This window comes from Cyprinus carpio, chromosome B3 (genome assembly GCF_018340385.1).
Source record: "Cyprinus carpio isolate SPL01 chromosome B3, ASM1834038v1, whole genome shotgun sequence".
Lineage (NCBI taxonomy): Eukaryota > Metazoa > Chordata > Actinopteri > Cypriniformes > Cyprinidae > Cyprinus > Cyprinus carpio.
This window is the reverse complement of record NC_056599.1, coordinates 4,061,075-4,075,128: the sequence shown is the minus strand read 5'-3', so window position 1 is coordinate 4,075,128 and position 14,054 is coordinate 4,061,075. Positions and strand designations below refer to the sequence as shown.

The following is a 14,054-nucleotide window of genomic DNA, read 5'->3' as shown; positions in this document are numbered from 1 at the left end:
TGAATTTCACAGCTGTTCATATGCTTTTTTGCTGGCACACTGTGGGGATGCTATTTTGCTGGCATACAAGGTACATCGTCTTTCTTACCTGTCTCAGTAGTCAGGCCCATTCTGCCAGGAGTGTGTCTTCCTCTCAAGCTCTTTTTGGAGGAATTCCCCTAGAGGATATTTGTGTAGCGGCAGGATCGCACTCTCATGCGGCGTTTATCAAGTTCTATAATTTGGATGTTGACACAGCTCCTAGGTCTGGTCCGCCAGACCAGCCTTGGATGCTATCTGGTTCTTCATTGGGCCAGATACAGCAGTGTTTTAGCTTTAGCTTGACGTGTTTGGTATTATCGTTCCCATTGCATCATGGCTATGCAGCGTCTCATTTCCTACTCAGAGAACATGGGTTACACGAGTAACCATAGACGTTTTTAAGGGACAGGTCCTTTAAAGCTTCTCAGTAATTGGCCACTGTTATGATTGACTAACATTATGCAGGAAACAGTATCAACGCCCCCTCACTGTGCATGTGAGTGTTTTGACAACATAATCAAAAAAAAAACAGTCATTTCCACACAAAAGCATGTATATTGTATCCAGTGTAGACAAGATAGTGGCAATAATTGTAATTTCTATTTGCTTTTTGACCGCGATGCAACACTCAAATTCAGTGTAAAGAAATGTCAGAGTGTCCAGCCGTTACTTGACTGAATGCCTATGAGGAATAAGACTATTAGATCAATGTCTTGCTCTGGAAATGGTGTTTATGCAAATGTTTGTGCCGGGTGATTTCATCTTGCCTCAGATCCAAATTAACCCCCTTTTGGAGCTTGATTAAATAAATGCTTTGTTTATAATGGTAACAAGTTTTAAACTATCAGGAAACATGCAGGATTTTTAATGAAAACTCTTTTTAAAGAACTCTTATATCCCAAATGACTTGAACAAGCCAACGATGCGTCTGCGGCTGATCTCAGTAGCTGACCCTTTAAAGGTGGATTGCTTCAAGAGCATGATGGGATTAAATGCTTGCCGTTACCATCTGTTTCCAGACTCTCAAAGCTACAGTGAAGCACTACGCTCAAATTGAATGAGCTACTGAGGCACGGTAGTGTGGAGATGGGACAAGCTATCACGATATCTTTGAGGAGGCATTCCCTTCAAAGTACTCACAGATCATAAACCTTTAAGCTTCGTGGCACAGAAGTGGAGGTTTCCCTATCAGTGCTTCAAGACCAAATTTTCATGATGGGATGGAGTATGCTTAATAGTAAGACAATCGTTCAGTGTTTGTTTATACTCTTGTTGCTGTTAAGTGATGTAGCGGTGTCAGACTGAAGGGCGAGGCTACGGGCTCATGACATCATCGTTTCAGAAAAGCTCTCTGGTTGCTGGGACCTGGTCCAAAATATTGGTTTCACTGTCCCAAAAGCCTAAGTCCTTTGATAAACCAGAAAAACTTTGATGGGGTCCCTAATTAGGCTCCCTAGTGGGATGATGTACCATTTCAACCCAGTAGCGGTATTCACCTTTTAGGAAATCGTCCACAAGAGAGCTGCAAACTTTAGTAGTAATCAGTTTTGCATAAATAATTGCAACCGCATAAAAAAATTATGAAAATTCAAATATTTTTCTGTTAACCTATTAGTCTGCAGTTACTTTGTTTTAACATAAATTTTGACAAATCATTTTTCTGTCATTTGAAAATGAATCATGTTTATGTTGCTGTTGAAACTGTATGCTTGTCAGGGGTATATGGCTGAAAAAACAAAACTTTTGTTAAAATTCTGAGCAGTTATATTTAGCATAGAAAGTCTTTGACAATAGCACTTCCTTTATAATAATCACTAAAAAGGTGTCACTTCCTTCAAGTTCATAGCTAGATCTCACAAAGTTCCTTTATAATCAATGAAAACTCTGTATTTACATCATGTTATAATGGAGACAACTAACGAGGTGTGCAGAAAAAAAAATCTGGCTAGTGAATTCTGACTCATTTTGAACAGAATAGCCAATCAGAGGTGTTCCGCGAATAAACAGATAGAACCTGTGATTTGGCTACATTACACAACACTACAAAAACACATTGTAAATAAAAACTTTTGATGTTCTCTAGAGCACGAATACACGCTGGAGCCCTTGCCAAATCTGTTTACGTAATATCCTATTATTTCCACATTTTCAATGTAGGGGTGCTTTTCACTGTACAAGAAAAAAGGGACATGTAGTGTGAGAAAGAGGTATAAGTTGTGTAATTTCACATTGAATGCCTACCGAGTTAGCTTAGCTCTGGTAAAGGGAGTACCAACTCTGTTTTGACTAAGCTAGAACTTTATTTCAAATAAACCTTCATGTGACCAGACAGTACAGGCCAACAGGTTGCAAGGCATTGTGGGTATTTCCTCTATTAACTCTCCAGAACAGCTATTCTCTGTTTGTCCTCTTCAAACTTCTTCCTCAGCTCAGCGATATCTGAAACAGAAGGATGATTCGCTTTGAGAGCCTCTCAGACACACGGCAACATGCTCTGACATTTTTCTCAGATTTACAAGTTATGACAAAAAATTATACAAAAAATGGAGTTACTTGGAGTTAATATCTCACATTTCTATTGTTTAAATTTCATGATGTTAGAAACAATTAAAAGTTTTGATGCATGAAGTCGGTGGTGTTCAGACATCAGACTTCGTCCACACACACTATCTAGTGCACTCTCTCTCTCTCTCACAGTCTTCAATCATGCATGAATGTGTGGGTTGATCGTCTCAAGACTCGTTCTTTTTGCGTGTGTCTGTGCTGCCACGTGTAGAAGTTCAGCAGCTCCTTGCGCAACTTCTTCTTCTTCTCCTTCTGAAGCGTCCTCTCATTGACCGTCTCAGCTGTGTGGGCGGACCTTCCCTGCACCGGCTGTATACGTCACCCAGCACCCAGCCCTCCTCATCCTCCTGCTGATGCTCCGCCTCCTTCTTCTGACGCTCCGCCTCCTGGTAGGAAAGTTATGAATAATTCATGAGCTACGGCTCTGTGTGTGTGTGTGTGTGTCTCACCTCCTCCTCCTGTGTGTCGTAGTCATTCATGAACTGATCGATGTTCTGCTGCAGTGATGAAGCCTTGATCAGTGAGTCTGAGTACTGCTGGATCCACTCTGGACACACACATTAACATCACCATTTATATGAGTGATATATTTAAAGATAGTGATGCATATCAAATATATATTTCCTGTAAATAAGGTTGCTATGACATCTACATTGTAGAAGAGAGAACTTGAGGAATTTCACAATTCTCAATACCACAGCACATTACTAGGTAATTGTTAGTAACAAACCAACACACAAACAATTAGTCCTCATAATTATTGAAAATAATTAAAAACTGTCACTAATAAAACAAAAGCAAAGGACGAACGATAGAATAAAGTTTTTTTTATGCAAGTCTCAAGCAGTTAACAGCCTACTACAGAAATGAATATAATCAATGTGAAATAAAACGGCATAGGTCTTCACTGTAAGAATGATAACTGTCCCTTGTTTCTTATTAAAGCTACAAAAAGTCCTTCACTCAAGAGCAGTGTGTGATTTGTGAATTTGTCTTTCATTGGTGTCATCATTTAAAAACCAACACAGTCCACAGCAGGAATATTCCAGCTGCTGTCACTTTAAGACAACCACTTTGGAGCCAATTTTACCATTACACGTATTTTTAATTCCCAACTCTTTACATTCATTTATTACATGACCGACGAAGGTAATACATGAATAATCACCTAACCGCCGCATTTTAACACAGTTTTACTGCATGTAGTTGATGCCTTGATCTAAAAGATGACTTCACATGTCCGTGTGTTTGTTCCGTCTCTGAGCGCATCACAGAAAGTGCCCTCCTGAGAAAGTTCTTTTTCACGCTTTTAAAAACATGTATAAATCTAATACACTTCAATACATCAAGCACGTCCCATTTAGCAAAAGTCTCTCTACATGATTTTACTGTTTTGCACGTGAAATTGAGCCTATATGGAGGAATGAAAGAGCACCGCTGGAAAGGGGGTGGAACGGGGCGCAATGAGCGTTTTATCTCGGTTAATGGTATTTTCATAATCATTGAGGCCCAAATCGAAAATGTTTTTTCAATTAATTGCACAGCCCTCCCACACACACCCACATTCTCTCTCTCTCTCTCTCACACACACTCACACTCTCTCTCTCTCTCTCTCTCTCTCTCTCACACACACACAGCCTCAGATCACAGTCACAGCACGACCGATCAATCCTCTGCCCGATGCATATCCAGGTCAAACTGAGCGCACTGCATTGTTGGATAAATCTGTTTAACCAACAATCATCCAGTTCAGGGGTTTTAAAACTGGAGAAAAACTGTGAACTTAAAGACGAAGGAACTAACACATTTAAAATAAATGTGAAAAAATACAAATTATATTAAACCAAAAGGATAAATAATTGGATAATCATGATGACAAAAATTATTAATGATAATTACATATGAAATGATTAAATAATAAAATTACAAATATAAAACTGTGAATCAAATAAAACTTAAATAAGGTAAAATGCATATACATTATATGAAAAATAAGATGTGCATTAAAAAAAAAAACATAATGTCGATTAAAAACCTTTAACAGAAATTCAATATCATGGGAATTACAGTACAAAGTAATACAATGGTTTACCTATATGTACAAATGTTTTAAAATTGAGTAAAATAATACAAATTAAGTTAAAAACTACAGTATTCAAAAACAAATTAATCTGATTATATTGAATATTTAATAATAATAATAATTAGAAAAATACTAAAAATGAAAAACAGAAGAGACTGAAGTAGCAAAATACAAATTATGGAATTAATAAATAAATCATCTTACAGTACAGTAAAAAAAACTTTAATAAAGAAACCAAATGCTTTTTCCAATAATATTTCACGCATTTATACGAACTTAACCGGGTCTTTTGTCTGTGTGAAAACACAAGGCATGTGTGTGTGTGTGTGTGTGTGTGTGAGTGAGGAGTGAATGTGTGAGGAGTGAGTGAGAGAGAGAGAGAGAGTGAGAGAGAGAGAGACAGCCGAAAGTGTAACTCCGACGGAACCCGCTGCTCTTAACACACAGATGATGAAGAGCAGCATGGGCGTCATCCTCACTGGAACTCAGCGCACAGCTTTCGCACACCTCACAACAAATGCCAAACTGACAGAGATGACCATAGAATAAGAATAGAATAATCAAGAATCGAGCGAAATCTGATCATATTCTAATCAGAAGAGTATCTTATCTACATTTTCTATGTAATAAAAGAGAATATGGCTGTTAAGAACTACAATGAAAATAAGTAAACAAACAAACAAAACCACTGTTTTTATTCCAAGTCTTATTAACAGATGGTCGTAGGCAATGGAAATCCTTTATTTTTTTTTTTTGATTTAGGCCTCATAGGCATCTCTCTGTTTGTCTTTAGTTTAATATGTGTTTATGTTTTTGAGTCTCTTCTGCTCACCAAAACTGCATTTATTTCTCAAAACCACATTAAAAATTATTTTTACTATTTAAAAACAGCTGTTTTCTATGTGAATCTCTGTTAGAGTGTAATGTATTTCTGTGATGTGCAGCTGTATTTTCAGCATCATTACTCCAGTCTTCAGTGTCAGATGATTCTTCAAGAAATCAGTCTAATATGATGATTTGCTGCTCAAGAAACATTTCTGATTATTATCAATGTTGAGCTGCATCAATATTTTGTGGAAAACCGTGATACATTTTATTTTTCAGGATTCACAGATGAATAGAAAGTTAAAAGAACAGCGTTTATTTAGGCGGAAATCTTTTATAATATTTTTTACTGTCACGTTTCATCAGTGTAATGCATCAGTTGTGAATGTGAACGTAAACAAGCTAGAAGGAACGCTTGAGGAATAACAACGAGACACATGGCTGATTATAAAGCAAGATCTTTTACTGGAAGAAAAGAGGAGAGGCGTAAAAGCAGGTGAACGCGGAGGAGCTCCGCCAGGAATCAGGCGTCAGATCTTGATGCGAAGGCGGAGTGAGGGCCGGTCTCTCACCCGCCTGGAGCCGCTTCCTGACCGGACGATTTGAACAGAGCCTTCAGGATGGTCTGAGGATCCACCTCCCGCCCTGAAGACGCCTTTGGGAGCCCGGAGCGACGACGAAAGTGCTTCTGGCGCTTGGACAACATCTCAGTCATCAACCTCAGTCTCTCCCTCTTCATCCAAAACAGCATCGGCCTCGTCACCTTCACAATAACAAAAATCATCAACATCACCATCACACACTGATGGAGGGGCGCCTCTACAGGAGGATGTGGCTGCTCTGACGGATCACGCTTGCCCCTGCATGCAGGTGTTACACTTCATCGGCTGACCTGGAACACACACACACACACACACACACACACACACACACACACACAGATCAGTGTAACTGAGGCAGGCAGAGCTGGACACACATTTACTTGAGTGCTGTGCTTAAGAAGGTGAGTGTGTGGGTCTCACCGTCCAGACAGCGGTTGTTGTACTTCCTGTAGGCGCTGACTGCATCCTCTTTACGCACAAACACCACCTCAGCCACGCCAGCCTTCACCAGCCGCGCCCGCTTCAGCGCCCCGCACACACAGAACAGCTCCTGCACACACACACAGAGATTAAACACACACACAGCGAGTGTGTGACGAGCCGCAGGCCTGAACTCACCACTATATCCTCCTCCGTCACTCGAGGGTGAAGGTTGTTGACCGTTATCTTTGTGCCCTCCAGAGGACTGAAGACAGGCTGACACACACACAGAGAGAGAGAGAGAGAGAGAGAGAGAGAGGTTAGCTGCACTGGTCTGATGATTTTAAAGGATTGGTGTGGAGCTAAAGACATGTTTATAGTCCTGATAATGTTGTATTTTCTGGTATTTTAGTTGATTTGTGAATGTAATAATAGAGTGTGATTCTCTCTCTCTGGTGTGACTTACAGTCCAGAGCAACAGCGCTTATGACACTCAGAACATGAACTGCTGCTGTTTCTCCACTGGTGTTACAGTGTGTGTGTGTGTACCTGTGCAGGTGTGAGTGTGGGGCCGCTGGTGTCTCTGCTGGTCTGTTGTGTGCTGACGGTGGTTCTGCAGACGGGCTGTAGGCTCTGTGTGGGGGGGCGAGCGGGTGGCACTGAGACTGAAGGAGGAGTGTAAGAGTCGTTCTTCACCACCTTAGTGATGGGAGTCGAGAGAGAGATGGGCCCCGCCTACAGACAGAGAGAGAGAGAGACAGAGACACAGAGAGAGAGAGAGAGAGAGAGAGAGAGAGAGAGAGAGACACAGAGAGAGAGAGACAGAGAGAGAGACAGAGAGACAGAGAGAGAGAGAGAGAGACAGAGAGAGACAGAGAGAGAGAGAGAGAGCGAGAGAGACAGAGAGAGAGAGACAGAGAGACAGAGAGAGAGAGAGAGAATTGAATTTTAACAAAACTTTAATACAAGTAGAAAAATCACAGTACAATTAAAACCATTATTTATACCAAAAGCAAATCACATAAATGTAAAAAAAAAAACCATGGTCGGATTCAAACAAGCAACAGAACGAAGACTGTTTACAGCACCAAACACCTTTCAAAGTTTGCTGTCGCAAGATCATCCATGTGCGGTTTCTAATAATTATTTTTAAAATCATCAATATCCTTGCATGGTACCATATTTTGAAAATTAAAACAACTAATATTCTGTTCCATCCAGGTTATGTTCAACTTCGTGTCTCCCTGCTTACATAACAGGGCCAGCTTGGCTTGTGGACCTAATATAAAATGCAACCAATTGACCAAAAAAAAAAATTGGGCTTTTCCTTAACATGTGTTAAAAACCAAAAATAAACACTTACCAAAAGGAACAAGGTGTTGTCACTTGGCAACGTGCGTTAGCGTGAAAACATTTCTTTTTAAAACAAAAACAAAACATTCAATTCTGCACAGTTCACCAAAAAGGCATGAAAAATGGTTTCCCTCTCATTGCGAAAAAGGACCATTCCTCACCAATCCTTGGGGGTTTCAAGACGGCGATGAAAGGATCGGACTCTGCAGGCGGGCACCGGCACCATAAAGGATCATCCACCGCAAGTCACCCAGGATCCTTTGATCACAATGCCCTCCCTCCACATGCTAACTTGAAAAAAGAAAATTCACGCCACATGGGGGCTGTGTGGCCAACTTCTTATCATAACATTTTTTTGTTTTTTTTTTTTGTGAAATTTAAAACCTGGATCACATCAGTGTTTTCCCCACATACATGATTAAAAAACTATCTTACATTCCAACGAGATTTCACGGCAGGACTTTAAAAAAAAAATTCCAGGGAAAAAAAAGAAAAAGAAAAAGGGGAAAAAAGAGAGAAAGACCCTCTACTGTTCATCAGATCAGATAAACACTCACGAGGCAGGAACAGGATAGTCTCGGGATAATTGGGCCTCTTCTCATTACTGACGGTTTGACCGAGGGCCCATCGCGTGAGAGGATGAGAGGGAAACGGGAAAAATACGAGGGGAGAGCAAGAGTACCCCATTCCGTTGGTTGTTTTTTTAAGTTGCAAACCAGTCCCTGTCACTCAAATAATAGCTGTTGCAAGCTAGACGAAGTAGATCTGAACCACAACCTTTGAGCAATGTTATCTTCATTTTCAAAAATCAGGTCTCCTGCTCTGAACTGAATAGACCTCACAATAACTGTCCAAGGGTGACTGCCTTTTGTTATCCACGTAGTGCGCTTTTATTAAGTCCTGGGTACCAGTCCATCTAACACTGGCAGATAAATTCAAAAAGTGCTCCCGGCCGAACTAGAGGTTTTCCAAGGAGCCTAATAATATGAGACACTGTTGTTCTTCGGTTTGATTAAAAACAAAAAAAGACTCCAAAACATTAACACATGTTGCTCGGGTAAACACACTGGCAAAACAGAAGTGTTCCGTTTCATGGATAGTACAAAAAGAACAAAGTGTTTTGTCCAATAAACCAGCCCCAGATTCTCAAGCTTGTGTGTAAACCATCACATAAGCCAACGGACCCCCCACACACATTTAAAATCAGCAGCTCACCCAACTAATAGTCTTTGGATACGCTGCAAACCCGAAAAAGGTTGCTAACCTGCTTTGCAAATGTAATTAATGCCTTGTCCAGTCCTCCTTCTTTTGGCAAGAAAATAACCCACACTCTGCGTGGACCCCATTGCCAGTGTCCCCAAAAGAAAAGAAACTACTGACGTAGCTTGGCATTTTGGCCCACCGGTGAGTGGCAGTGGATCGATACATGCCAATTGGTATGCCCTAATGAGGGATTGCAAGTTTAATTATTAAACTATTAACAATCCGCCCTCTGTACGACATTCTTCGCACCCGCGGTTGTAATACTTTCCATTAATCCTTCTTAGTGCCCAAAGAGTCAAAATAGCGTTGGACACCAGTTGTCTCAGTTCTACTTTTTGAAGTTTTAAAATATCGGCCTCCCCTCCAGGTGTTTTCATAACTAAAGTAGCGCCTGACTTTTAGTGACGTTTGTTTTGGCATATTGTATTGCCAAATATTGTTGCTGTTTGGATTTTTTTTTTTTTTCTACCAACACACACAGCCCTTACCATGTTATGGAATTAAGGTTAAAAGGATCCCTGTTGTAGTTTTTGAACTCCTCCCACAACACCTCTTAACACATGTCTTTTAAACAATACTTATCGGTAACAAATTAAACATTTAATTGCCAACGTCTGCACTCCTTGGTTTGAGAAAAGTTACAAACACAAACCACATGCAAAATGCTAGCTATTCATCTTCCTATAAGACTTTCATGAAGAGAGAGAAATCGCGTGGAAGAATGACACCAGATGTTTTCAGGGAGAGGGGGACATTGCAGCCAAGTGTTATGATATCATTTGGATAGGTGACACCAAAGGTTTACCATTACCTGGGACATAATTCTAAGAAAAACAACGATTTGTCACTTACGAAACGGCGGGCGCATTTATGACAACAACACTTTCTTAGCGGGCATGGGGCGGGATAAGCGGTGAGGTTTCAGGTAGTCAAAGTAGGATAGTGCAACAAAAGACTCTACCAAGTTCTCAAACAAACTCATTTTGCTTTTTCAATCGAGCTAAGAAAAAACCACGTGGGCACGGTTCTCCACACAACATGTTCCATGCCCCTAGACCTCAACCCACAGCCACCACAACAGTCCCTCCACACTCACCGCGTGAGAGAATTCCAAACCCAGGATCCACGGTCGCCGTCATGCTCCCTCAGCTCAGTGAACGGCAGCACGCGGCCCGACAAGTCAAATAAGCATCAAGCACTTAAAGAAACAAACTCAGGCAAAAAAAAAGATAAGACAAAAAAAAAAAGGATTCACTCACAATCACCACCTGCACTCGCACCACTCAGTCCACTCACGCTCAACAAACACACCGGAAATGAGTGAGAGAGACAGATAACATACAGCTGATAAATACCAAACCCAGTAAACTACCCCATTACAGAAAATGAACTGAATTAAAAAAATCCAGGCCCCTTAAAAACACACAAAAGCATAGTGGACCAGATGGCATCCTCAACGAACATGTTCAAGAACACATTAGAGCACAAGTTAACACCTCAATCGTTCCTGGGGTCCATATAACCCCAATCAACTTTACTTGATTTTAAAACATATGTTTCCCTTCATCTCAGTGGAATAAGATTTTTCTACATTTTCTACACATTGAAATGAATGGGAAATTGAATCTATTTATATATCTTTTTTCATTTATCACAAAAAAAAAAAAAAAAAAAAAAAAAAAAAAAAATTTATTTATCTTTTAAATTAAAAAAAAAAAAAAAAAAAAAAATCTGGCATAAATCTGAAAATGTATTTACATTTAAGTAAAATACATCTTTTTTTATTTTACTTTTTAGATTGAAAAAATATATGTGTGTGCCTGCAATCAAGTTTTAGTCACAACAGTCAATTATTTTGATTTGAGGGCTGGATTACTGAATTGAAAATTTGAAGGGGGTCACGGGTGTTGTGGGTCATCCCAGTCTCTTTATGGCAACGTCTATGAAAGGATAACATTTGTGTTGTCTGTCAATAAAATAAATAAACTAATCACATTTTCTGTAATTAATCATGACTAACTGATTATTGCTATATTCTCATAATTTCACATTGAACCTCTAAATTAACGTAGAAACAACATTAAACTTATATTTCAAATATACCATCTTTATGAATCTCTTTACCAAGTCTCTTTATTAATAACACATTTTTAATAACACTGCTGATGATGTCTCTATTAAACACATCTTCCTCTCAATTCTAGCCATTAATTATAGCCACTGAAGTGTTATTTTTAACATTTATCTAGAACCACAAAAATATAACAACTTTTTAATTTAAGTGAATGTAAAACACCTCTTCATAAACTATAAACTCTGTATGCATAAACTATATAGATTAATCTTTACTCAAGGAACAAAAGTTAATCAGTGACTTCTCTTTTTCTTTTCCATCATTTCCATCAATGACAGACTTCAGCAAGTTTCTTTAAATCTGACGTGCGTGATGCATATCTGACACACATCAGGTTTTCTCCCAACACTTTATGATTATTTTGGACTTTAAAGCCGTGTTTACAAAAATCTCGCGCAAAACCCGATCCTCGACGATCATTCTAAATAAATTAGCGCCAGTCAGGTGTGTTTTAAATGAATGTAAACAGCTGAGAAAGACATCGGCTGTGTATCATTATGAATGTGTCACCAATGTTAATCAAACAACAAGCAGCTATAACCAGTGCTGGAACTGAAGCTACCCTCAGCTAAAAACACCACTCGCAGTCGGGAAGAGGAGGCTTCTTACTGACTTTTTTGAGGGTAGTGCATATATATAATTTATTAACTCCATGTTGGGGCTTTTGCATTCCTTGTGTAAGTGTACAGGCCTGGTTCTGGAGTGCTGGAGATCTCGATGAAGATGAGTGACAGCTTTAGTCATTATAAAGGGTGTGGTGAACTGTATAAAACCTGTTTTTCATGCTGCTGAGATCAACGGCCACACACACGCTACAAAGTTTCAGGAATAACATGGGCACATAAATGCGGGATTCACTCTTGAAATATCTATGATTGAGATATTGACAGCCATAGTTAGTTCCTGAGTAAAGCAGAGTTCTGTTGGACGTACACTACCGTTTAAAAGTCATTTCTGTTCACCAAGCCTGCACTGATTTGATCCAAAATACAGTAAAAACAGTGATATCATGATATATTATTACAATTTAAAATAATAATAAAACCATTATCAAGGTTGAAAACAGTTTTTTTTCTTTTCATGATTCTGTGATTAATAGAAAGTTCAAAAGAACAACATTTATCTGAAATAGATAGAATTTGTAACATTATACACTACTGTTCAAAAAGTTTACAGGGGTTAGTAAGAATTTTAATTATTTCTTTTTGGTGTGGAAATAAATTAAAGAAATTAATAGTCTCACTCGTGTCTGCAGGTTGTTGGTGTGTGTGTGTGTGTGTGTGTGAGAGAGAGTCTCACTCGTGTCTGCAGGTTGTTGGCTGTAGTGATCTTCATCTGTTTGTTGGGGATCACAGCTCCATCATCTTCCTCAGGAGCAGCAGACATGACCTGCAGTCAGAAATGATGGGGTGTTTAATTATGGACACTCATTATAATCATCAGCATTCATGAGGACTGGAGTCTCACCGGTGCAGCTCCACTGGGGAACACTGACCACGGACCCCGCTGGTCACTCCCACAGGCCTCTGCTGCACACACACACACACACACACACACACACACACACACACACACAGCGTCACTGGTGCTCAGAGTCAGGAATCATGAGCGCCGCTTGCGTCCACTCATCTGCTCACCTGGATGGTTTTGGTGATCTTTAAAGCAGCTGGGCGCTCGATTGGGCGCCAGTCGGGGCGCTCCTCTTTAAGCTTCAACCTATCACGTGCATCCCACTACTGTGGTGATCCCGCCTCGGCTGCAGGGCCTACGCCCATTCTGGCACTCAGGGGCCGGGGCCACGGCGGAGAGCCGGGGCCAGTGTTGTGGGATCTGTACGTGAAGTTCCAGCGGTCTGACGGGCCGCTCGGCTGGGAGGCGGAGTCTGCCTTTGTTTGCGTGAGTTTATTCAGCTGCCGTGGCGTCCTGTGCAGCTCCGGCTCCGCCCCTCGACCCTGGATCCGGGAAGCCAGTCAGCCCTTCTGTCCCAGCTTCTCCTCGCTGCATCCTTCACCTGAAACACTGCCGCGGACAGGCGATGAACAACACGAAGGTGAAACCACAGCTAAGCGCCAAGCCCAGGGCGCTTTTTACCTCCTGTAAGCTCCGCCCACTCCCAGACGCTGTCCTGACACATCACCGCCAAGCCAATCATCTGACCGGGCATCGAAGTCCCTGCCCACTGACCCGCCCCTCTGCCATATATATGGGCCTGTGGGAGGGACAACAGCAGAGTTACCAACAAAAAAACTAATAGTATAAAACTATAGTGTTTGAGTTCAGTGTATAGAATCCTGAACTCTGAAATCAGTCTGATCAGCGTTTTGATTCAAAATAAATACAACACATCTCTTATAAATCACAATTGAAATAGTTGTTAAAATTTAATTATGGATTTGGCCTTTGTAAAAAATGCCAATAAAATAGCAAAAAAATATATTTACAATCTAAATGCAAGCAAAATCTTATTAGGACAATAACACAACTCTTCTAATTAAATTATTATTACTGTTTCAATAGTGACAAACTGGCCAGGAGAAGACTAATATTCCAATACTTTCTAGAAAATACATTTTGAGAATTAACTGCAATAATTACTAGAAATGTGTAACGTTGCTTTTGGATATTATACAATTTGCATAGCCACATACACAATATCTGAATTTTAATTTTGTTTCCCTAACACTGGACTTTGAACCAGTTCTAACTAGAATGGCCTTTATACCAAGACACGAAAATAAAAAATATCCCCCTCATTAAAAAGGGAATGTGTGTGCAGATGTGTAAGCAT

The 14,054-nt window shown here is 40.2% G+C and overlaps 1 protein-coding gene across 1 annotated transcript; it reads right to left on the bottom strand.

The window, feature by feature from the left end:
* Positions 1 to 6,342: 6,342 nt before the first annotated feature.
* Positions 6,343 to 12,795, bottom strand: LOC122136701 (polymerase delta-interacting protein 3-like). Its single transcript, XM_042721122.1, has 6 exons — positions 12,734 to 12,795; positions 12,566 to 12,655; positions 7,066 to 7,251; positions 6,715 to 6,792; positions 6,517 to 6,646; positions 6,343 to 6,386 (listed from the first exon to the last, which is right to left on the bottom strand). The coding sequence occupies exons 2-6, from the start codon at positions 12,650 to 12,652 to the stop codon at positions 6,343 to 6,345; spliced, it is 525 nt and encodes a 174-aa protein (XP_042577056.1). The 5' UTR covers positions 12,653 to 12,655; positions 12,734 to 12,795.
* Positions 12,796 to 14,054: the final 1,259 nt, after the last annotated feature.

What these genes read in the sequence shown, in the direction of transcription:
- LOC122136701 (XM_042721122.1), bottom strand. Translation starts at nt 12,652, where the DNA reads ATGTCTGCTGCTCCTGAGGAAGATGATGGAGCTGTGATCCCCAACAAA. An exon ending in CCAACAACCTGCAGACACGA is followed by an intron (nt 7,252 to 12,565) that starts GTGAGACTCTCT and finishes CTCTGTCTGTAG; the next exon opens with GCGGGGCCCATCTCTCTCTC. An exon ending in CCACACTCACACCTGCACAG is followed by an intron (nt 6,793 to 7,065) that starts GTACACACACAC and finishes TGTGTGTGTCAG; the next exon opens with CCTGTCTTCAGTCCTCTGGA.